The sequence below is a fragment of the Panthera uncia genome, chromosome A2, assembly GCF_023721935.1.
Source record: "Panthera uncia isolate 11264 chromosome A2, Puncia_PCG_1.0, whole genome shotgun sequence".
Classification (NCBI taxonomy): domain Eukaryota; kingdom Metazoa; phylum Chordata; class Mammalia; order Carnivora; family Felidae; genus Panthera; species Panthera uncia.
This window is the reverse complement of record NC_064816.1, coordinates 148,595,777-148,622,141: the sequence shown is the minus strand read 5'-3', so window position 1 is coordinate 148,622,141 and position 26,365 is coordinate 148,595,777. Positions and strand designations below refer to the sequence as shown.

General features: G+C 37.1%; 1 protein-coding gene across 6 annotated transcripts in view; it reads right to left on the bottom strand.

Moving 5' to 3' along the window:
• The window catches only part of LUC7L2 (LUC7 like 2, pre-mRNA splicing factor), a 56,584-nt gene that overhangs the window by 6,866 nt on the left and 23,353 nt on the right, over positions 1 to 26,365 (bottom strand). For all 6 annotated transcript variants that reach the window (XM_049641950.1, XM_049641951.1, XM_049641952.1 and 3 more), the window contains 6 exons: positions 16,643 to 16,741; positions 15,548 to 15,658; positions 11,730 to 11,873; positions 6,248 to 6,424; positions 4,152 to 4,243; positions 1,439 to 1,468 (listed from right to left, as the gene is read on the bottom strand). In XM_049641950.1, coding sequence (XP_049497907.1) covers positions 1,439 to 1,468; positions 4,152 to 4,243; positions 6,248 to 6,424; positions 11,730 to 11,873; positions 15,548 to 15,658; positions 16,643 to 16,741 — 653 coding nt within the window. The remainder of the gene's footprint in view (positions 1 to 1,438; positions 1,469 to 4,151; positions 4,244 to 6,247; positions 6,425 to 11,729; positions 11,874 to 15,547; positions 15,659 to 16,642; positions 16,742 to 26,365) is intronic.

Sequence of the window (26,365 nt, the reverse complement as noted above, 5' to 3'; positions counted from 1 at the left end):
TGAAATGGAATATCTTTTGGCTGACGTAATTTATTTCACTTTTTAAAGGGCATATTCTGATTGACGTATGAAAAACAGATTGAGGTAGAGAAGGGGATTGGCCAAGTATAGAAAAGTGCCTTGGAGTACAATGGTAGAAATTAACGTTCTGGCCTCAATATCTGAAGACTTTCTATGTACTAACAGTTTAAATATCTTTTCAACAAAGGGACTGATTTGCATTAATCAACCGGTAAACAAGAACACTATCAACATTTAATGTTTCTATTTATTCATCCTAGATTTCAGAAACAACAATATAAACTGGCTGACACAACTGGTCTTTTTTATTAGTTTTTTAGTGTTTGGAGCAGAAACACATCAACTGAAAGATCCTAAAAAGTACTATGGGGCATCTAAAAGAAATGCAGGTTTTTCTTTCATAACAGCAAATGCTCTAGTACACAGGAGAAAGTTCTTGAGAAATAATTAACTTTAGAGTTAAGAGTACTCCAAAGGTTTCAGAAAGTAGTTATCTGAACAAGAAAAATTGTAAGATTTGACAAAGAATGACAAAGGGCATTCTAAGTGGGGATGGACTCACAAGAACGACTCAAGGATAGGAATGAAAATTGCACACAAAAAATTTAAAAAATGACAACATACACCATGCTTCCCCAGCTTTCTCAGAAAAAAATTACCAACTACTAAAACTTTTAAAGAATGTCTTCAAAAAGACGTCAAATATTAATGTCAAAGCTTTAAAAAGAAAGTGTTCTCTTGTCCTCTTTAAAGATGTAAGTGCCCCTCTGAAGTTTTTTGTGATCTCGGTACAAAGTTATAAGTAATAAACATATAAAGTGAAGACCAGGGTATAAACTAATAAACATTTCAGTTTCCCTTCAATATCTCGCTATGGATCCCTCTTTCAAAAAGGCATTCACTATTTAACCTGCTTATATTTTCAACAGGTACACCCTACACCCTCCCTCCTTACTTTGATCTGTTTCTTACATGCACCACGAAAATTATTTTAAAAATATATTGTCGCATATTTAGCCTGCACTTCTAAAGATTTTAAATATTCTAAAATATTTTTAGCTTTCCCTTTTTTTGTTGTCCAATAGGCTCTATGCCCAACGTGGGTCTTGAACTTACAACCCTGAGATCAATAGTTGCATGTTCTACCAACTGAGTCAGCCAGGCGCCCCAATGTTTTTAGTTTTCCCTTTAACTCCAGGGCACTGTATATATTACTCCGATAAAATCAGGCTGTAGTTCATGAGTACCTTCTGACCAGTTTCATCTTAAAACAAAATGCCCATACTTGAACTACAAAAGAAATTAAGAGTACTACTCTATTAATTCTCATTCATTTTTAAAAAATATTTAATCTATGAAAACAACATCTGGAAAAAACCCAACTTCAATACTTATGTACATTTTGTGTAAAACTTACCTTTTGGGATTCTTGCTGTGTGATCGAGACCTGGAAAAAGAGTATCTATTTTTATTAAAAAAGACTAAGAAAAAGTACAATGCACTGTTAAAATTACATTCTTCCTGATTTCTAATCTTTTTAAATGTGTATTTATTTTGAGGGAAAGAGAGTGCAGGAGGGGCAGAGACAGATGAAGAGATGGGAGAATCCCAAGCAGGCTTCATAATGTCAGTGCAGAGCCTGATGCGGGGCTTGATCCCACAAATCGAGAGATCATGACCTGAGTCAAACAAAACCGAAAGTCAGATGCTCAACCGAAGGAGCCCCCAAGGCACCCCCTGATTTCTAATCTTTTCAATTCTATAAATATGAAGCACATATGAACGTGTGCAAATTTTTCCAAAATACACCACAAACCGTACAGACTTCCCCACCTTGGCATATGAGATCCCCTATCTAGGATACCTAGCTCTCTAAGAGAATACACTCCTAGGAGGGGCACCTCAGTGGCTTAGTCAGTGAAGCATCCAACTTCAGCTGAGGTCATGATCTCATGGTTTGTGATTCAAGCCCTATGTCAGGATCTGTGCTGACAGCTCAGAGCCTGGAGTCTGCTTCGGATTCTGTGTCTTCCTCTCTCTGCCCCTCCCCGACCCATGCTTTGTCTCTCTCAAAAATAAACATTAAAAAAAAAAATTTTTTTTTTAATTACAAAAAAAAGAAAAAAACATGATCCTAGGAGTAAAAACCACAATAAATAACCATTCACTAATTCCCCAGGAAATACTTCCCAACCTGGAAAAAATTCGTTATTTATATCTCTGTCATCTGTTCTTTCCCTGTGGGAACAGGGTAAAATTTCTATTATCTGAGATATATTCACTTTTGAACTATAACCTCATAGTGTAATCGCTACAACACCCAACTCAATCTTACAATATCTTTCTTAACATGACACATGATACCCTTATTAAAGCACTCTTCACATTTCTTGGCATATAATTAACACTCGATAAATAGTAATGGCTAGTACTGTGGTTACTAGGAAACCATGGGTGTCTTGTGGGGAAGATACAGCACAACTGAAGGATGAGCTTTGGACTCATCCTGATTTAAGTTTTAACTCAGCTGCATCACTATCTGTGACCCAGACAGATAATATATATCTTCCCTCAGCCTTGTTTGCCATTTGCAAAAGCAGCACAGCAATGTAAATTTCACAGGCAATTGTAAGGATTAAATGAACGAATATAGGCCAATTCGTAGCACAGGCCTGGTACATAACAGGCACTCAGTAAGCAACAGTAGTTTTTATCATTATCCTTTTCAATACCATAGCTGGAATCCCATCTTGTATAACTCCGTACTTGCTTGTAATTTCTTCATCTTTCATTCTTAGTTCTGATACTTCCTCAAGTTCACAGGTTAAAAAAAAGAAAACTTCAAACACATTTCTGAAATAGCGTCACATTTTACCATCGATATTAAAAGAAATTTGCCAGTTGGCAACAAAGGAGTAAGATGTGGTACACTTTCCTGTCAGCCACAGATGTGAAAATGTAGTCATGGCAAAGAATTTTTGTTCTCATCCAACTATCATTTCAGTTGAATTATATAAATTAGTGGCACTATATTCAGAATTTTAAAATGAGATTTCTAATGCCATTTATACAGTCTTATCAAGCTAAGCAATATTCCCACAGAAAATCAGTGTACACAAAAGAGAACAGTGATAGAGCTATGAGGTAAAATTTATGGTAAATGAAGAACATATATATCAATGGATATACGACAGCACTCCCCTTAAAAAGGGAAGTGTAGTTTTGTTTCATTTCTTCACTGCAGTGCAAAAATTTTACCTGCTACAAGTCATGTAACACAAAGTCAGTTTAAACATCTTGAAAGAGACTACGGTAAAACATGCTCAAAGCCTGGGGGAAGCTGCCATGACCAAGTCACATATCATAAAGGGTTTTAATTAGGCACAAAATCTGCTGGAAAGTATTTAACTTTCAGGGATGTGTAATACAATGAAGGAAACACTATAAATGAGAACTACACATAATTCTTTTGTGGCATTATCTGTCCATCCTGAAGTTGTTAAAGAAGTTATGTACGTGAGTTCAAAGAAGGTTCCCACCATGATGCCACACAATTTGCTGCCAATGGGTAAAAGTGGCTCAGAACATTAATGTTTAAATGTTTACTAAACATGAAGAATATGACTTTATCAACTAATGAATACCAATATAAAAATTGCATACATTTAGCTATTATTAAATTAATACAATCTTAAAAGTTTATAGCCCCTAGAACTGAAGAAATATAGAATCAAAGCACAATGTAAGATAATCAATGAAACAAACAAAACCCAAACTAAGAATAAAGCAGATCACAAAAATAAAAATAGTTTTATACCAATCTGGTACAAACGCAGCCATTATGAAAACCAGAGGGCTAGAAAGAGCTTTGTAGTAAATCTTACAAAAAATAAGGATGTGACTCTTTACTCACTCTTCCATACACGTTGAAGGAAATCACCCTGATTTAAATGGTTGTAAGTTAACATTTTTATAAACACTGTTTCACATAGTAATACTTTTAAGAGTAAACAGAAATTTCCCACATGCAGATTTAGTAACACCGAAAATCCTGTATTAATCACATCTCTTTTTAGAGCCAGGGACATTCAACATCAGATAGTTGGACTATTCAGTTCATCACTCCATACCTCCTCAGCTTCTCCCTTTCTTCTCTCTCTCTTTCTTCTCTTCGTTTCAGGCGTTCCTGATTTCTTTTCTCCTGTTTCTCAGCTACAACTCTCTTAAAAGACAATGACAATTCAAATAATAAAAAATGAGAAGCATTAGTTACTGAGTCTATTCTTAATAAGAATTATCCTACACTCTATGACATGTGGTTCCCAATATAGCACAGGTAACATCAAAATCTGTTTAATAACAGTTCAATTAAAAGTTTTACTGGGTAAAATCATTATGCAAGTCTAGTTTCCAAAATGTTTCTTCCCCCCTTCTCGGGAACATTTGTAAAATTTCATGTTTCTTCATGACTTAATATTTCAAAATCATTTCTACAAGACTTTTCTCCTTTGAATATTTTCAAGCATTACTTTATTTCAAGTTTTTTTTTTTCCAGTAATCTCTACACCCACGACCCTGAGATCAAGAGGAATATGCCATGCCAACTAAGCCAGCGAGGTACACCTATTTTGTATTTTTTAAAGAACATTAAGCACTATAAATCACTATAAGCTCCCATTCTCTATGATTTCCAAAATAAAAATGTCTTCTGTCACTTCCAATTACCACCTCAATTCTACTGCTTCAAAAAGTACCAGTAAAAAGCTAAATAGTCCTGTTGCTAGCTCTGTATCTGCAAAGATTCCCAAACAGTACTATTTTTGAGTTTTAACTTAGACCCCAGTAACCATGTGAAATAGTGAAACTTAGTCATTTAAAAAAACTTACCCAAAATCATCCCAGTTACTCAGAATACTTAGAAGAGCTCACTGTTAATTACAAATACAGAGACGTCCCTAAGTGTTTCTGACTCCACATTATTTTAAATGTGAAACTATAGATCTTGGGTTAATTTCAGTAATAAAAGTCACTATCCAGTGATTGCCACCTTTGAGCCAGTCTCCTACTCATAACAAAATGCTACAGTGCCAAAATTTTTAAAAAAATAGCTGCATCAGGGGCACCTGAGTGGCTCAGTCAGTTAACTGTCTGACTTTGGCTCAGGTCATGATCTCACAGTTTGTGAGTTCAAGCCCTGCATCAGATTCTGTGCTGACAGCTCAGAGCCTGCAGCCTGATTCAGATTCTGGGTCTCCCTCTCTCTCTTGCCCCTCCCCCACTCGCATGCTTGTCTCTCTCAAAACTGAATAAATGTAAAAAAAGAAAAAAACAACAAATAAAACTAGCCACATCAGATTGTTGAAAAGTAAATTGACTATATCCATTTATTCTGATCTTTAACCTCTTTAGAAATACCGTTTGTTGTTTTCCTGTCTTCTCAAAAGAATTCAGCACGAGTAGGAACTGTACTGCCTTTCTCACAATAGTGGTATATATATGTTAAGTGATAATAACTGTCCTTTTTTTAAAGACAGGTTTCATTCTAATTCCTTTCTGAAACAAGAGTAGGAGCATAAAATAAAACTAGAGGTCCTACAAGCTTTAGTTATGAAGAACTGCAAAATATTTCAAAAAAATACTAGACTCATTTTCTCAATCTTCCTTTAAAGTAAATATTATAACGGGGCGCCTGGGTGACTCAGTTGGTTAAGCGTCCGACTTCGGCTCAGTCATGATCTCACAGTTCGTGGGTTCGAGCCCTGCGTCCGGCTCTGTGCTGATAGCTCAGAGCCTGAAGCCTGTTTCAGATTCTGTGTCTCCCTTTCTCGCTGCCCCTCCCCTGTTCACGCTCGGTCTCTGTCTCAAAAATAAACATTAAAAAAAATTAAAGTAAATATTATACTGTTTATTTTATAGAAAATAGAATAAAAATTTGGGGGAATTTGCATGAAACAATTAGTTCAGAACTCAGTTTGCAAGATTCCTAATTCAATGTCCTATCCAACACAAAACACTATCCCCCAAAATAAGGGGACAGTATTTAAAGTCTGTTTTTCAGACATCATCCATTAAACCAGCTGTTATCTCCATTTATAATCCTACTCTATTTGGTATGAATTGTTAGCAGAATTTCAGCCAAGATATTACACAAAAAGATAACTAATGCATATCAAAACAACGAGTGATTAAATTAGATAAAGTGAAGGATATTAATTTACCAATGTACCTTTAATTCTTCAAGTTTCTCTCTTATTTCAATAAATCCCAGGTGCAGTTTACCCCCAAAATGATCAGCCAGTCGTCTATCATTATCATGAAGACCTAAATAGGCAGAGCAGACTTCACAGACTCGAAGTTTCTGTTGTTGGAAACTGGAAGCCGGCATAGAATTCCTGTAAACTTCCTGAACAAAAGTGAGAAAAACAATATTCATATAAACCTCACTGAGTCATACCACTACACAAAATACACTATGTACATATAAAGAAAAGTTTTCTGACGAATACGCAAAAGTATGGCTATTTTGTTATGAAAATCATGGGTTTTCCATTGCCCTCATCCTCTGTCCTCGGGACCTATCCAATAGAAGTAAACTGTATTTTGCCAAGAACTACTGTAAGAATTCTACCATGACATAGAACACGACTTTCGGAAAGGCCTTCTCAGTGTTCTGGGTTTTCTTTTCTGCAATTTTTGTTAAAAATGAAACGAAGCAACCCCAAAACTATATACATCAGTGAAGGATCAAGAAAAAAGTCACCCACGCTGGCAGAGAGGGAATGAATGTCTTTGGTATTATTACAGTTTCCTTTCACTGCTTCCACTGCCTTCTTACCCACAGGTCATTTCTTTTCCCTTTGGAAATGTGGACAGGGCATACAAATGATAACTTTCCACCAAAAGCAATAGTTCTATAAGCAATGAGAGGAAGTACCTTAACAAGAGTAAGATGTCTTACACTCAATCATTTTTCCTTACTGAAAATATTCTGGTTATCGTCTGACACAGCCACCTCTCTACCTAAAAAACACTACATTTCCTGGGGCACCTAGGTGGCTCAGTTGGTTAAGCGTCCAACTCTTGATTCGTGAGACAGAGCCCCACATCAGGCTCTGCAATGATGGTGTGGAGCCTACTTAGGATTCTCTCTTTCTCCCTCTCTCTGCCCTCCACCTCTGCTTGAGCATGTGCATGCACACTCTCTCTCAAAATAAATAAAAAAAACTTAAAAACAAAAAAATTCTATTTCCAAGCCTTCATGCAGCTTTGCCTTTAGAGATATTTAAGTGGACATTGCTGGAGGGAATATATAGAAAAGTTCTTTCAAAGGGAGTCAGTAAGCTGAGAAAAAAATCACTAATGGCTGTTATCACCTGTGGATCAGAAGTGATGGGAAACAATATTTACAGTTTCAAAAATGTCAATACCAAGGGACGCCTGGGTGGATCAGTTGGTTAAGCATCCAACTTCAGCTCAGGTCATGATCTCACCATTTGAGTTTGAGCCCTGTATCAGGCTCTGAGCCTGGAGCTGGCTTCAGATTCTGTGTCTCCCTCTCTCTCTTCCCCTTCCCTGTTTGCATGCTGTCTCTCTCTCAAAAATAAACATTAAAAAAAAGAAAAAAGTGTCAATACCAAGACACTTATTACAAAAAGGAAAGCACTGTAACTTCACAGTCGAAAAAGAGGCAATATCACCAGAAATGGGACAAATTACTAGCATGTGCCTTCTGATGCATGTAACATTACTTAAATGGTACTCCTGTCAAAATTCTAACCAAGAAGAAAATCAGACAAACCCAAACTGAAAAACACATTTTACAAAATAATTAGCCTGTACTTTTCAAAACTGTGAAGATCATGCCAAAGACTAAAGTTCCACATTAAAGAGGCCTAGAGGAACATGAACAAATAAATGCAGCATATGATCTTTAACTGGACCTTAAACAAAGAAAAAAAAATTTTATGTTTATTCACTGATTTTGAGAGAGAGAGAGAGAGAGAGAGAGAGAGAGACAGAGAAAGAGAGAATCCAAGCAAGATCCGCACCATCAGCACAGAGCCCAATGCAGGGCAGGAACCCACAAACCGTGAGATCATGACCTGAGCCAGAATCAGGAGTCAGACACTTAACAGACTAAGACACCTAGGGGTCCCAAAGAAAAAAAATTTAATAAAAGAGAACATTATTGGGACAATTCAGAAGAATCTGAATAAAGTCTTCCAATTAATAGTATTGTATTAATCTTAATTTCTGATTCAAATCACTATACTGCATTTATGTAATAAAATATCCTTGTTTTTAGTAAATACACATTGGAGTATTTGGGGATAAAGAGGCTTCACATCTATAACTTAATGTCAAACATTACACATACAATACACATACAATACACATACAATAGGAGGAAAAAAAGGAAATGTGGTAAAAATGTTAATATTTGGAGTCCACGTGAAGGATATAGGGGCATTCCTTACACTATTTCTTTTGTATCTCTGGAAATATTTCAAAATAAAAGTTTTTAAAAAAGATAAACACAAACACATGATACACAGAGGCAAGTCAACTCAATTTTTGTGCCTTATTATTCCTCTTTCTAGTTATGCAGAAGAAAGGCTTTAGGCATAGTGGCCATATTACCGCCAAAAAATGATAAACATAAAGATGAATCCATATAATAAAGATGGCTGAACATAAAGGTGTGTAAGTAACTTGTGTACTAGATGGAATCATGGAGCTGCCATATCAGCCTAGACTCCCTAACCACGAGTATTTACTAAAGGAGAACAACAAAATCCTTTTTTGGTTAACCCACTGTAAGTTTTCTTTTATGTGCAGTTGAACACAATCTAAAATGGGCAAGCACATTTTTTAAAGTACTGTCCTTAGTAAAAATCAAATGCAGACAAAATATAACAGATTAAAGACGTTAAGCCACTGTGTGATACTAGAAAATCTTCAAATACATATGCATGAAATTTCATGAAAACAAAACATGCAAGTAATAACATCACTATGTTTGCTACCAGAGTCTTTGGGGGAAATGAGCTATAAAATACTCTGCATTTAAAAATTGGGGCAACTGGGTGGCCCAGTCAGTTAAGCATCTGACTCTTGATTTTGGCTCAGGTCATGATCTCATGGTTCGTGAGATCAAGCCCTACATCTGGTTCTGTGCTAGCAATGAGAAGTCTGCTTGGGATTTTCTCTCTCTCCCTCTCTTTCTGCTCTTTTGCTCGTGCATGTACTCCCTCTCAAAATAAACATTTAAAATATAAAAATTCAGTGTTTATTTTCTGGATTGGTATTAATTACATTTCAAGAAATGCTAATTTGAGAAACTTAACAGAAGACCATGGGGGAAGGGAAGGGGAAAAAACTGTTTCAAACAGAGAGGGAGGCAAACCATAAGAGACTCTTAAATACAGAGAACAGAGGGTTGGGGGGGGTGCGGAGGAGAGGGGAAAATAGGTGATGGGCATTGAGGAGGGCACTTGTTGGGGCTGAGCACTGGGTGTTGTTTGTAAGTGATAAATCATGGGAATCTACTCCCAAAGCCAAGAGCACACTGTATACACTGTATGTTACCTAACTTGACAATCAATTCTATTTAAAAAAAAACAGGTAATAAAAATATAAAATCTAAGTTAAAAAAAATAATAAAGAAATCCTCAATATTAAGACTTTAAAAATACTAAGAAGGTTACACAGCATATTCTTTTCCATCCTATTACCTTTAATATATATTTATATTTAAAGTAGATTCCAGGGGAGACTAGGTGGCTCAGTCAGTGAAGCGTCCGACTCTTGATTTTGGTGCATTTGGTGCAGGTCATGATCTCATGCTTCATGAGACCAAGCCCCACGCTGGGCTTTGTGCTGACAGCACAGACCCTGCTTGGGATTTTCTCTCTCCCTCTTTGCCCCACCCCTGCTCATATGCATTCTCTCTCTCAAAATAAACACTTTAGTTTTTTTTTTTTTTTTAAGTTTATTTATTTTTGAGAGAGTGCGAGCAGGGGAGGGGCAGAGAGAGAGGGAGACAGAATCTGAAGCAGGCTCCAGGCTCTGAGCTGTCAGCAGAGAGCCCAAAGTGGGACCTGAACTCACAAGCCGTGAGATCATGACCTTGAGACAAACTCGGACGTGTAACTGAGCCACCTACTGCCCCTAGAGTAGATTTATTATAGCTAGCTCTTGCTTTTAAAAAAAAAAATCCAGTCTCACAATCTTTGCCTTTTAGTTGGAATATTTAGACCATTTACATTTAATGTAATTATTGGTACACTGGGTTACATTTAACATAATTATCGGTACACCACCATGCTATTTATTTTCTCTATGTCCAATCTGTTGTTTGTTCCTTTCCTCCTGCCTTCTTTTGGATTAAGTATTATTTAGGACTCCATTTTATTTCTACTATTAGTTATACTTTTTTCCCCTCCAGTGGTTTCTCTGGAGTTTACAGTATACAACTTTAACATCTAAAAAAAGCTAAAAAGACCTTATTAATATCAGATCAAGATTTGAAAGCAAAAGACATTACTAGGACAGTTCAAAATAATAAAGGGCTCAATTATTCAAAAAGACACAACAAACCTAAAGGTGTATTAGCCTAATAATAGTTTCAAAATACATGAAGCAAAAACTGACAAAACTGAAAAGCATAGATAAATCCACAATTAGAGGTAGAGACTTGAATATTCCTCTCAGTAAATAAACAGAAAATCAATAGGATGTGTAAAGATTTGAACAATTAATCAACCATCCTGACTCAACTGACATTTACAGAACACTTCATTTAACAAGGGAGAATATCATTCTTTTAAAATGCAGATGGAACATTTACCAAGACTAAATTCAGGGCACAAAACAAGTACTGACATATCTAAGAGACCTAAAATCACACCAATGTTCCCTGACTGCAAGAGAACTAAATTAAAATGAGAAAAGAAAAATATTTAGAAAAAACAAATATATAAAAACACACTCCTGTATAACCCATAGATCAAGGAAGAAATCACAAGCAATATTAGCAAATATTTGCATTGAATAAAAATAAAAATACAACATATGAATCTGTGGGATACAGCTACAATCGTGTGTAGAAGAAAATTTACAGCAGTAAATGGGCTAAAATCAGTTATCTAAAAGAGGACAGAATAAGAAAAAATTAAACCATGGTGTGATACAGTTAAGAGCAATGGACACTATGGTAAAATGGGAGAATACAACCTCATCTGAAGGTATCCAGTTTTCTAAAAAACATCAGGTGGGCAAAACAAAATAGAACTTTGTCTTCAGACATTAGATTTTGACCTGTGCTGTGAAGAAAGCATAAGAGGAGGCTGCCAAAGTACTATATTTGTACTGAGGTAGGAAGAGAAGAAATGCAATGGTTGCCATGGTGTTAAGCTGGGGGAGGGGAAGGTATCACTATGACATTTACGCACTCTGTGTGTTATGTGTGTGTGACTGTTCTGTATGACTACCTAGTTTAGTTCATTTCATTTACTAGTTACAAATTTCAACAGGTCAACGGCTCTAAAGTAAAACAAACCCACAACTTTTGATACATAATCCATTAGTATGATACCAGCTAATTAAAATAATTTTTAATTGGCTTTAACTTTTCAGTAATTTCCAATTAAATATATGTTAAGTACAGACAGTAAGGCTCTAGATAATTCTATAAAGAATTTCATTACCTCTGCTTCTCTTTTCTTTGCCCGTGCTTTCTCTACTTCATCCATTACTTTTTGGGATTCTTCCACATTTCCCTCAGCTCCTAGTTGTTCCACCTTGGCCAACAACTTACCAATTTCTTCATTTAATTCATGAACACGTTCTGCCTAGAAAGAAACAGAAAAGAAAATCATGAGTAAAAAGCACAATTATCAAAGTTCAAAATATTTCACAAATGCTCAGAAAAGACAAGTTCTCCAAAGCAAGAGGAGTACAAATAATGCTTTCTGAGCATATAATACATGAACAGGTGGGATATGAGGATGTTTTGAGCCTGCTTGCCCTCACTACAGTGAGGTCAGGAATACAAATAATCTCAACTTAAAACTATTACTTCCCAACCTCTGCTTTGGCAGTATATTCCAAGTATAAAATACCTTTTTTCACACAATCTGGCCCTATGTACCTTTCCAAAGCATCTCTTGCTGTTCCCCCACTTCACAACACAATATAGTAGTTACACCCAGATTCTCAAATTTACTCTCAATTTCTACCTCTGTGACTGCAGAGGGATGTCATCCCTCTTCCTGGGATATCATCCCTTATCTCCCCTTGCCTGAATTCACGTATGTCTATTCACTCAACAAGATCCAATTATTCTGTGAAGCACTCCTTTTTATTTCTTGTTTATGTCTATTTATTTATTTATTTTAAGAGACAGAGAAAACGCAACCGGGGAGGGGCAGAAAGAGAGGGAGGGAGAGAATCCGAAGAAGGCTCCACACTGTCAGCGCAGAGCCCGATGTGGGGCTCCAAATCATGAACCGTAAGATCATGAATGACCTGAGCTGAAATCAAGAGTCGGTCGCTTAACCAACTGAGCCACCCAGGTGCCCCTCCATGAAGCATTCTTGATCAATCAACACATTGCACCCTACTTAATCCTAAGCAGAGAGAGCCAAAGCCACCTGTGTACCATCTTTGTATCTTTTGTAACACCTACTTTTATACACATTATCACACCACTTTTAAAATAGCTATTTATATTTCCCATCTTTGTATTTCCAATGCCCAAGAAACAGCATAGACTCAAAAAAAAAAAAAAAAGGAGTTACAGGAATGAACTGGTGCACATGCTTTAAGTCAAAGATATGACTTTAGAGTCCCAACAGTTTTAGCTTATTGCCCAACCAATTACCAGATGTGTAATTTTGACCATATTACTTAACCTGAATCAACTTCCTCATCTGAGAAGCAGGAATACTAGTATCTCACAAAGTTGTGAGAAATGAGAAAATGTGCGTTGCACATACACTACACAGCACATTACTGATTTGTCACCATACGACCACAGCACTCCTTCTCCCTTAGCCTTAGCGAATGTTTTTTCACTGGGATTAATTCCTGCCTTGGGATTCTGTCCTCCTCCTCCTCCTCACCATCATCCTGAGAGTGTAGTTAGTTCATTCCTACTGTTTTAATGGTATATGATACATACACCATCTTTATTTTGGCCACAAAGTTAAGTATTCAGGCTACGTGGCCAATTATATTAGCTAAGATTTTAATTTGATGTGGACATCCAGTCCCAACAAACTAGTGTGCCAATAATCTTTACTTCTCAAATGTCTTTCAATCCAAAATATTCATCCCTCAAAGAAATTCTCAATGCTGTTATCATTTTCTTACCTCTTTAACAAAAGTGGTATTTTTCTTTCAATATCCATCATAGAATAATTGGATTATGCCCCAAACTCTTTACCTTTCCTTGTATCCATTTCTTTGTTATACAACTAGTAATATCATACACATTCTAATTCTGAATTTGGCCTCATAACTGGCTTTAGCTAACGGGACAGTAGCAAACATGACAGAAGGAAAGGCATGAAAAGCACTTGTATGACAGAGCTATGACTTTTTTTTTACACCTCTACCACTACCATGAGAACATGGCCAGGCTAGCCTTCTGGGTTCAGTACCCTCTGGACGACTGTAAGACATGTGAGTAAGCCTATAGCTGAGATATGAAGATCCTCCCAGTCAAGTTCAGCCTAAATCACTTTTTCAAAATTTATTTATTTTGAGAGGAAGAAAGAGTGTGAGCAGGGAGGAGCAGAGAGAGAGGGAGAGACAGAATCCCAAGCAGGCTCCATGCTATCAGTGGAAAGCTCAACGCGGGGCTCGATCTCATGAATCATGATGTGAACAGAAATCAAGAGTCAGATGCTTAACTGACTGAACCACCCAGGCACCCCCAGCCTGAATCATTGACTGAAGACTCAAAGGCTAAATGCTACTGTTTCAAGTCACTGTGTTTTGAGGTAATTTGTTAAGCAGCATTTTTGTGGTGATCAATAATCAATACAAGGCCATATAAACCAAGATAGCACTGATGGGTGTTTTTCAACCATGAGATATCAGATCCTTGCACTTTAGGATCCCATCTTTAGAGAATTTTCAGAAGTTCTCAGGGTGCCTGGCTGGCTTAGTCAGCAGAGCATGCAACGCTTGATCTCAAGGTCATGAATTTGAGCCCCAAGTTGGGTGCAGAGATTACTTAAAACAAAAGACCTTTCCTCAACGAGGAGAATCCATTTCCCTTCGTACATACATTTCTTGAGAAGTGGATTTAATGCTGTCATCCAAACTATCTGGGTAACTCTGCCTCCATTCTACATTTTCATAAAACGTACCAACTATCTTGAATGGCACAAAATGTTACTAAGTAGTAAGTCATCAAATCAAACTGTAATACAGGGAATTCTTTTGGATTCTCATTAGAACAAACCAACTCTATATAGGAAAAATTAACACATTCTAGTTATTAGGGAATATTAAAAAATTATTGCTAGCTTTATAGCTTTATGGATATGATTTTATGGTTATGTTTTAGAGGTGGTATCATGTGACATACTGAATTTGCTTTTAAAATAATGAAATGAGCAAAAAACTGATGACTACAAATCCACTGGGATTTACTGTACTTTTCTTTCTACATTTTTCTTATTTGCACTTTTAAAGTTTATTTATTTGTGTAATCTCTACACTCAATGTGGGGCTTGAACTCATGACCCCAAGATCAAGAGTTGCACTAAAAATGGACTTACCATATGACCCAGAAATTGCATTCTTGGGCATTTATCCCAGAGAAATGAAATGCTTATTGCCGTTTGATTGGTGTTAACCCAGTAAATGGAAACAACCCAAACATCTTTCAATGTGTGGTTGAACTGTAATATAACCATACCATAGAATACTACTCAGAAAAAAAAAGGAATAAACTACTGATACACGCAACAACTTGTATGAATCAAGGAAGCTGTGCTGAGTGAAAAGAACCATTCTCAAAAGGATACATGATTCCATTTATATAATATTCAGTAAAATAACAATTATTGAGATGGAGGTCTCCAGAAGACAGGGGAAAAGGAGGAACAGGTATGGTTACAAAGAGGTAATATGAGGGAGTCTCAAGGTTGATGTTACAGGGAAGTAACATAATTATGATGGTAGTTACCCAAGTTACTTACACATGTGATAAAACTGCACAGAGCTATACACACATACATACACACACACACACACACACACACACACACAAGTGCACACATAACTGGTAAAATCTGAATAAAATGTTGTGATTGGAGTGGTATGAGTATCTTGGCTTTCATGGTGTACTACAGTTGTATAAGATGTAAACATATAAGGGGAGGCTAGAGGAAGAGTTCAGAGAATTCCCTATATATGTCTCTGTAATCTGTGCAAGTAATTTCAAAATAAAAAGCTAAAATTAGTGAGATGAAACTATACTTTGTACTAATGAAATTATTGGCATTCTTACCTTTGCGGCCACTTCAGCACTAATCTCTTCTTGAGTTTCTGCTAATCTTTTCTTGGCCACTTCTGTTCTTCGATCACAATCTGCAATGAATGACTGCAGATGATCCATAGCCTGCAAAGTTTAATTAAAAGACAATTAGATATTTCTTAAGAAATATCTTTACTAAAAACTGTATTTTTTAAATGCTAAAATAAAGGTAAAAAAGTAACAAAAGCAGATTCAATAATAAAAATACTACTCATCATCTATCAAACTGGCAAGGAATAAACATAAATAATTCCCAGGAAAGGTAAAGCCCCTGATTTTGGCTCAGGACATGATCTCTGGTTAGTGAGATTGAGTCCCAGTGTCGGGCTCCATGCTGACTGCATGGAGCCTGCTTGGGATTCTCTCTCCTTGTCTCTGCCCCTTTCTCCTTCAAAATAAGTAAACTTAAAAAAATCCACATTGCATTTAATATCCTCCCTCTCTCTTTCTATATAAACGTATTTACAAACACAAAAAACAAATATAAAAATTCTATAGATTATTAAAGGGCCTCATATACATCAAAAATGTGTTGGTTTTCATGTGCTTAAACTGATGTTTCTGTAATCATTATGGATTTACTGGGAAGATACTTTTCAAAAGAATATATGCATTGAAATGAGTTTTACACATTTTCTTAAAATACCCAGTTTAACCTTATATTTTTTAAAAATGTTGCTCATTGGGACATCTGGGTGGCTCTTTCATTTAAGCATCTGACTCTTGGTTTCAGCTCAGGTCATTATCTCATGGTTTTGTGAGTTTGAGCCCCACGTTGGGCCTGCACTAGCAGCACAGAGCCTGCTTGGGATTCTCTCTCTCCCTTTCTCTCTCTGTCCCTCCCCTACCTGTGCTGTCTCTCTTCCAAAATAATAAAGTTTAAAAAAAATAAAATAAAAAGTCTTAAAAAAAATGTTGCTAGTCAACAAAGCATCTTAATTTAGTACTGTCCTTCATATAACTAAAAAGATAATTCGCTAAGAGACTTTGCCTGTAGAGATATTAATCCATATTCAAAATGTTTTACTGCAAAAAATAATCTAACCCATTAAAGCAAAAATCACATACATCAAGTTCAAAGAAAAAATCTTGTTCTTTGGATGCAATTTCATAATCTGCTCTTAAAGCCAGGTCATGGACTTTGAGACACTCTCCAAGATCCATTCTCTAGGGGAAAAAAAAGACATTATTGAAAGAGCAAACACATTTTGCAAAAATTCATTAACAATCACAATTCTCTTCAAATTACATATTAAGTCTCACAGGTGCTTCTTTATTTACGGACTTCCAAATTACGAAATTTCACAGACAAGTATAAAACTTGGTGCCAGAAAAAAATAACGTCAATTCTGACTACCAGCAGATGGAAGGAGTGATCACTTTTGTACCTAAGAACACACGAACAAGGAAAACAGCCAGAATCTAAAACAAGCTTCTAGCAGCCCATTAACACAGAAAAGATAACATTAATTTAAAATCAAACTAAAAGAATATGTAAATCAGACTGCCGAATTATAGTCAGTATTCTTTGAAGAACATTCTGATTTTCAAATAAAGATGAAGTCCTCAAAACATGAGACCAGTAAACTCAATCTGGATTTCAGACAAGACTGTAGGTGAACTAGTAAAAAGAAATTTATTAAGACTCAACAGAAGTTCACAAAGAATCAGTACCTAACCCTATTAACAAGCATATGTAGGGGTGCCGGGGTGGCTCAATTGGTTAAGTATCTGACTCCTGGTTTTGGCTCAGGTCATGATCTCAGTTTGTGGGTCTGAGCTCCATATCAGGCTCTATTGTTGACAGCATGGAGACTGCTCGGGATTCTCTCTCTCCCCCTCCCCTGCTCGCTTGCGTGCCTGCTCGCTCTCTTGCGGTCTGTTAGAGCCCAATGTCTGGCTCTGTGCAGACAGCTCAGAGCCTGGAGCCTGCTGTGAATTATGTGTTTCTCTCTCTGCCCCTCCCCTGCTCGCGTGCTCTCTCTCTCAAAAACATTAATAAAAAATTAAAAATAAACTTAAGAAAAGTAATATTCAAAAGAATAGACCAGATAAAATTTAAAATAAATATGAAGTCCTATAGTCATATCTAAGAAGACAAATTTACAAATAATTAGCTATGAACAGAAAATTAAGACAAATTTAAAAACATACTAGTCAGGGTGCCTGAGTGGCTCAGTCTGTTAAGTGTCTGACTTCCTGATTTCAGCTCAAGTCATAATCTCATGGTTTGTGGGTTCCAGGCCCTTGAAGGGCTCCAAGCTGACAGCACAGAGCCGGCCTGGAATCCTCCCTCTCTTCCTCAAGAGGCACCTGGGTGGCTCAGTTGGTTAAGCATCTCACTCTTGATTTTGGTTCAAGTGATGGATGGAGCACGGAGCCTACTTGGGATTTCTCTCTCTCTCTCTCTGCCCCTCTCCTGCTCATGCACGTACTCTCTCTCTCTCAAACATTAAAAAGAAAAATCTTCCTCAAGAGTTAGTGAGTTCCCCGATAATGGAAAGATTCGAATATGGTTTAGACAACCAATTATCTAGGATACTGAGGAAAAGAATATCAGGTACTATCAGGTAGCTTCCTCTTTCCAAGTGAGACTTTATGACGAAAATAACAAGTTCCTCTGTAAAACTATTACCTCAATTTTTAATTACATAAAAGAATGGGAAAATACAGACAATATCTTCAAAGCGATCCTTTGAGAAATAATAAGGAATATTCACTAGTATAATAAAAGTCCTTATCACACTTGAAGACTAGCACGGATCACTGCACTGCCGAGGATGCTGAGATTTTTCCAAGCTCCACTCGTTACTCTCATTCATAAGTCTATGGGTTAGCTAAGAAGTCTTCTAATGACAATAAACAGCCAACTGAAACTTGTTGATGTGTGGAAATTCAAAGCTGCTTATCAAGTGGCATTTTTAAAAACCTACAGAAAAAAGTTTAACACTCTTAAAATTGTAGGAAAGTAAGACAGAAATGAAAGAAGTTAACTGCAAAAGGTTGTTACCATCTTTGCTACACCAGTGTGTTGCTTAATCGATATCTTAACATTAATCACTCCAACAACTCCTTTTATATGTGTATTTCTATAGCTATAGTGGTTAATGGGATGCTATACTTACTTCCTAAAATGTTATGATGTCACATTGGAAATGCCAATGATCCAATGCAGCGGTTCTTAACCTAGACCCAGGGTAATACAGATGCAAGAATCTGAAAACAGGTCCAAGCCCCACCGTCCAAAGAGAGAATTATAAAAGCCTCTCCGGTGTTTTTTTTCTTTTTTTTTTTTTTTGCCTCTCCGGTGTTTTTAATGTACAGTGTTGGGAACCACTCACTGATCTAGTTTTACTCCCATTCTCCAGACAAAGAATTAAGGCCTAGAAAGATGGCTTTATTCCAGGTACTTACTGGAATAAATCTGGTTAAACTGATTTCTAGTCTAAAACCATGCCAGTTCCAATTAAATCAGTACTAACTTACCTTTTAATATTTCTAGGTAACAATCACTCCCTACAACCTCTACATACTGTAGATACTCAAAGCAGTTATCTACACTGCCTTTCCTCTAGTTATCTTCCTATCTTTATCCTCTGCTTAACTATATTTCCAATCTGTTCTCACAAAGATCTAAAAGTAGTGTATAAATCTTGTCTCACTGTGTTTTACTTAAACATCTGTTACCCACCCATACTAAACATTGGCAGGAATTCCCCCACTCTTATCTTTAAATTTACATCATATAACCAACAAAAGGAAAAACCCCAACTATGTGGATCAAGACAAAATGAACACAAAAAGGACACAATTATACCACTGTAGTAAGGGTGGAATTTTGGTAAGAGGAGGAGAGTTGGATGCCTTGGAGGAGGATTTGTGGAAGGGGGAAATTTTTTAATACCTTACTAGAATGTGAGCTTCACAAAGACAAGGATTTTTTTTTATCTGTTTTATATACTATGTACCTGTGCCTGGTATATAGGAATGTTTAATATCTTTTGAATGAATCAAACTGGTAAAAGAGGACAAAGAACAACATTTGGCACAGGGAGCCCTGAGCTTAACAAGCAAGGGTGGTCAAGATGCAACCCAGGACGTGGGGCTCCTCCTGGGTGGTTGAGTCAATTAAGCATACAACTTCAACATCAGGTCATGATCTCATGGTTCATGAGTTCGAGCCTGGCACTGGGGTTCTCTCTGCTGTTACCTTGGAGCCTGGAGCCTGCTTTGGATTCTGTGTCTCCTGCTCTCTGCCCCTCCCCCACTTGCATTCTGTCTCTCAAAAATAAACAAACATTTAAAAAAAGGGAGGGGGCACCTGGGTGACTTAGTTAGGCGGCCGACTTTGGTTCAGGTCATGATCTCATGCTTCATGGGTTTGAGCCCCGCGTCAGGCTCTGTGCTGACAGCTCGGAGCCTGGAGCCTGCTTCGGAATCTGTGACCCCCCCCCACCCCCCGCATCCCCTTCCCAGCTCATGGCTCTCTTATAAGTAAATAAACGTCAAAAAAAAAAATTTTTTTTTAATGTTTATTTATTTTTGAGACAGAGAGAGACAGAGCATGAACGGGGGAGGGTCAGAGAGAGAGGGAAACACAGAATCTGAAATAGGCTCCAGGCTCTGAGCCGTCAGCACAGAGCCCGACACGGGGCTCGAACTCACGGACCATGGGATCGTGACCTGAGCCAAAGTTGGACGCTTAACCGACTGAGCCACCCAGGCGCCCCCCAAAAAAATTTTTTTTAAAAAAAGATGCAACCCAGGACAAAAGCTCCGGGTCTGAGCTCTCAAGGGGAAGGTCTTTGCCTGTCCATGGATTAACAACTTGGCTGAGACTCCTTTCCTTTCTAAGTATAAGTAGTTAAAGCTCTTCCTGTCCTCCAGGAAGTAGACCACCTGGGCTTGATGCTATCCTCGACCATGAGCCCTACAACTAGGCTTGCTTACAACAGCAGATTTGGGGGCCAAAACATTAGGAAATGCGGTAGCTGTTTATTTATTTATCTGTATGTATGTATGTATATGGCCTCAGTGCTTATCCCTCAGGGATCTAGCAGGACAGTAGGTATAGGCAGAATTTTCAGAATTCTAGATACTAGTCATCTGTCTTCCTGTCCAGATCATCATGACTGAGCATGTACATGCATGCACAGAGTATTTAAAATGAAAAACAAGCAAGCCAAAATAAACACAAGTACTTGCTACTGTAAAAGAGAGTGAGGGGCAAGTATGCCCATGTTAATGCTCTCCAGGACACCAGTCATCAAATTAAAAAGCCACTACAAAGGGAACCATGGTAGAACCACACTATGACCACCTATGAACCAATCCTCAAAAGCCAAATCAATCCCAGGGCGCCTGGGTGGCTCAGTTGGTTAATCATCCAACTTTGGCTCAGGCCATGATCTCACCGTTCCCAAGTTCAAGCCCCGAATGGGGCTCTGGGCTAACAGCTCAGAGCCTAGAGCCTACTTCAGATTCTGTGTCTCCCTCTCTGTCTCTACCCCTCCCCCACTCATGCTCTGTCTCTCTCTGTCTCTGTGTCTCTCTCTCAAGAATAAAACATTAAAAAAAAAGGGCAAGATAAATAAAAGCCAAATCAATCCTGACTTCTTCACTGATGGTTCAAGAGTACTCTGAACACAAAGTGCACAGATATTTGCCCCTGCTTCTCTTCTGACATAATTAAGCTTCAAAGTGAACAAAATAAAATGTTTGGTTATTTAAGTTATAATGGCTCTATTTGTGATGAAAGCCATAGGAAGAGATTTGAGTTTTAAATTTAACAAGTAATTTACTTCATAATTAAATTCTTCCCGCAAGTTTATTATTCTTGGTGTTTTAATTAAAAGGCATCTAAATTTTCAGATTGTAAATGGGAAAAATGCTTTTTAATTTTTTTTATTTTAGAGAAAGAGCACATGAGTGGTGGAGAGGGAAGAGGGAAAAGAGAGCAAATCCTAAACAGGCTCCACACTCAGCAGAGACTGATGCGGGGCTCAATCCCACAACTTTGATATCATGACTTGAGGAGAAATCAAAAGTCGGACACTCAACTACGCCACTCAGGTACCCCAAAATACTTAAACTTTTAATTGAATAAATTCAGTTCTGCATTTTGTCTCCTACATCTTAAATCTACTTCCTCCATGAAGTCTTGACCAAATAACTATATATGATTCTGGCAACTTCTCTTACAACCTCTCAACACTTTGTACTACCTTTCACTGTTTAACAAACTTGATTCTGTTAAGTGCTTTGTTGTTTTTTTTTAATGTATACATATATTCTTTAATGTTCATTTATTTTTGAGATAGAGAATGCGCGCAGTGGGGAGAGGCAGAGAGAAAGGGAGACACGGAATCGGAAGCAGGCTCCAGGCTCTGAGCTGTCAGCACAGAGCCCAATGCGAGGCTTATACTCACTACTCACGAACCACAAGATCATGACCTAAGCCGAAGTCAGATGTTTAACTGACTGAGCCATCCAGGCACCCCTGTTAAGTGCTTTTTTAAGTGTTGTTTTGAAATTCCAAAAATGAAGGTTATCTCCTTAAGTGGACTTTAAGCTTCATGAGGAAAATGGCTTCTCTTATTTTTCCCTTCCTACATAAAAGACCAGGTTTTACAAAACCCATGACTACTAAATAAACTTGACGATTTAACATAAGGAATTCTAAGAACTTGGAAAAACAATGAAATAAGTACACAGAGGTTAAACAGACAGAAGTTTAACAATGATGTTTTTGATGTAAAAAATTAGAAACATTTTAAGAGCCTAGGAACAGAAGTTTGATTAACTGAATTATGGAACAGCCATATAATACATTATATAGCCAAGAGAAATGATGATCTTGATACTAAGTAGAGTAAAGAGATGGCAAAGAAAAATGCAATAAAAATGCCATTTTTGTAAATTCATGGAAGCACTGCTGTTTGATATTGGCTGAATTAAATGCAATGAACTAGTATTATTCTTAAAGTCAGGAAAAAAAAAAAAATCAATGAAGTCACTTTAATTTTGGACCAAAAAAATCTACATAATAGGAACAGAAGCATGTGGAAATTATACATCAAAATCAACAAACATGGTATTATAGTTATATGTATATATTATATTATATTATATACATTTTAGTGTGCTGCCAGGTGTAAATGAACGGCAGTAATAGGTTAATGAATAAATCTGTGATAGAAACTAGGCACAGTACTTCAAGAATTGCAATATTCTTGCTTTGTTGTATTTAGTACATTTGCTCAGGCCCATGAGCTAGATCCTAAGGGGAATTATAAAGCAGTATATCATTCCTTCTATCAAGGAATTTACACTCTCTAGACATCAAACTAAAGCAACAGTTGCAAAGATACACAAAGAAGTACAAAGATTTCATTGCCACACTGTGCACCAAAACCAAAAACTATTAACATATTAATAATCACTGAATAAATACTTTAGGAAACAGCCATATTATGAAATATAGAGACATATTTTAAAAATATAGACCACTGGGCGCCTGGGTGGCTCAGTTGGTTGAGTGTCCGACTTCGGCTCAGGTCATGATCTCACGGTCCGTGAGTTTGAGCCCTGCGTCGGGCTCTGTGCTGACAGCTCAGAACCTGGAGCCTGCTTCAGATTCTGGGTCTCCCTCTCTCTCCGCCCCTCCCCTGTTCATGCTCTCTGTCTCAAAAATAAATAAAAACATTAAAAAAATTTTTTAAATAAATAAAACATAGACCAGTAATTTGAAACTTCTCCAAGTTAAAAAAGAAAAAAATCAAACAATATAATGCCATTTGTTAAAACACACTCACACATACTTGTAAATGTACAGAAAAGAGAGTGAAAAAGGTTTAGGTTTGGATGGGGGATGACATCTAATAGTAAATATTCATATTTTATGTTTTCACTTATACTCGAAGACTATATTGTCTAAGTAATTAACAAAATAAGATACAATGGGTACTCAGCAACACACAAGACCTCCCTTTACATGTCAGTATCCATTTAACACTGGCAAATTCCCTAAGTCTGTCCAAACTTGTCTTTTCTCAAACACTTCAGGATTGCTTTATCAATCCAATTACGAACTCTGACTAGATCATGGGAAATTCTGAATACAAATCAACATGTGGAATTTGCTCTATTAGGCAAACAGGAATGCTTGACTACTTGGACAGAAATATGACGTGATAAAATCTGTATTTTAAAAGCATTAACACCACACTACTAGATGGACTGACCAGAAGAAAGAGATCAAGGGTGGGAAAGGCTAATATAAGCCAGAAATAAATCCTTAGTATCAAAGCAGAAAAGAAAAGAGAAGGCAGGTAATGGAGGTAAAATAAGGGGCTAAAGAGGAGCAAAACCATTTTAAAGATGGGAAGGAGCTCTGAAATCTATTGCATGACTACCTTCCTATAAAAATGGAAATCAAGGCTCAGAGAAATCTTAAGATCATAAGGCTAAGATTATAAGCTTAGCAGGAGTAAAAATTTAAGTCCAGTCCTTAATATCACTCAATATTCTTTCAATAACACAATGATTCTCAAACAACTAATTAAATGGAACTACCACCTAATCAATTAACTAACTGGAAATGAAGTGTGGAGAGGAGAAAGTCAGGAATCTTACCAAGGCTTCAAGTATTTCAAACATGAGCAAACAATGACGCCACCAAAAGAAAGAAACTAAATAAATTGGGAGAGCTGGTCTGTGATGGAAAACGTTTGTCTGGACATGTGTAATGTGATATAATAGGATACCTAAGTAGCAGTGTCCAGTATGGGATAGATATGATACTAAAGGCTTTCTTTATCCAATTAAGTTTTCCAAACAGACAGATTGACATATTTCTCCTTAGAATTACATCTCAAGTATTCTTCTAGGAGACCCTCTTTAAAAAATTATATAGAAACCCCACATCTGACCTCCCTAAGTCAATTTATTAACAAAACTCTGAAAACTATTTCTAAAGAACAGTACCACCTGCAAGATAATAGTATACTGCCACAGGAAAATTTAAGGAAGGTGAGGAAGAATGCTTGGGAAGAACAGTATAAATTTCTATTATCATACTTAAAATTTAAAAACAAACCCCACTGCTTGGTAATTTTCTCCCCCACTGCTTGGTAATTTTTATTTAACTTTCCAAAAACCTGTGTTCATTAGAGCAATAGTTTCACTGTTATTTAACCTGGTTTTAATTCATTCATTTATTTATACTGTTTAGTGTTTAAAATAATAATTCTTCCCACTTGTCTTTTTATGATGTTGTCTTACACTATTTTAAGAGTCTCAAGAGTGAAAGACATAGAAATATGATAAATAATTCACAGTAGAAAAATAGCAAGGAATCAAAGAATAGATAGCAACAATGGTAAAGTGCTAAAAAGAATACACACCAGCTAGAGAACAAGTGAAACAGTGACATGACAGCAGGACAGAGAGCACAGGAAATACAAACCTGTGGCCATTTGAACCCTTCCATATACCTTCCAATGCCAATGCTATTTTCTAAAACAAATTGCCTACATTTTGATTCTTCTTGCACCTTCACTTTCTCTCTTCACATTTGTAAAATCTCTCTTCCATACATGTTCAATGTTTGAATTAAGCCCCAGCTCAAGAACAAGAGAAAGTCGTCTAATATGGCAAACCCTTGAAAGAACAAAACTTGGGTATGAGTTTAAGTTATGCCATATTATCTTAAAAAATAAAAATTAAGTAGGGCGCCTGGGTGACTCAGCCAATTAAGCCTCAGACTTCGGCTCAGGTCATGATTTCCCAGTTCGTGGGTTCAAGCCCTGCGTCAGGTCTGTGCTGATAGCTCAGAGCCTGGAGACTGCTTCAGATTCTGTGTCTGCCTCTCTCTCTGCCCCTCCCCTGCTCACACTCTCTCTCTCAAAAGTAAAGATTTAAAATAAATAAACACATAAATAAATTAAGCTTCTTCTTTCCTAATTCCAATCCTGGCATTCAAACTAACAAGTCCAACATGACTATTGGGTGAAGAGGGAAGGGGCACACTGTGCATGCAGAGTAGTTCCTGCTTTTTACCACTTCCCATTTAGTAACTACCTGTTCCCACTCGTATGTTCCACTTCCAAGTCCATTTTTCCCTGAGTGCATAAAGAAAAATAAAGCTCCTCTTCTAGCTTTTAATATTGGTGGTTGCTGGATTTATTTATTTTTTTTTTTTTTGAGAGAGAGAATCTGCGTGTGCCCGCGGGGAAGGGGCAGAGAGGAGACTGAACCCCAAGTAGGCTCTGCACTTTCAGCACAATGAACTTGAACACAGCACTCAAATCACAAACTGTGAGATCATGACCTAAGCCCAAATCAAGAGTTAGCCGTTTAACCGAGCCACCCAGAAGCCCCTTGATGATGTTTTTTGATGAACATAGCAGAGAATACTTTCTTATCCATTTCAAACCAACATATGCAAAGATATCTAGGTAACATTAAGACAAAAATTCTTGCTTTACAAAGACTATACCGTCGGAGACAAGACAGAGAGAGAACACATATATAAACAAGATGAACTAACAAGTGCCTATTCAGCAGTATGGAGAGCAGGTGCTATATGAAGGGGTCAGAGGCTAAACAGCTACAGGCTTAGGCAATCACACGTACTAAGCCAAGCAGGATTCAAATGTGTAAAGGAGAAAAGTTATCCCAGGAAAAGAAAGAGATGCAAAAATAAGAAGCATACTGGGGAAGGAAAATAGACAACAATGAATAAATCAGTCTGGTAAATGGGGCGCGTGGGTGGCTTAGTTGGTTGAGCAT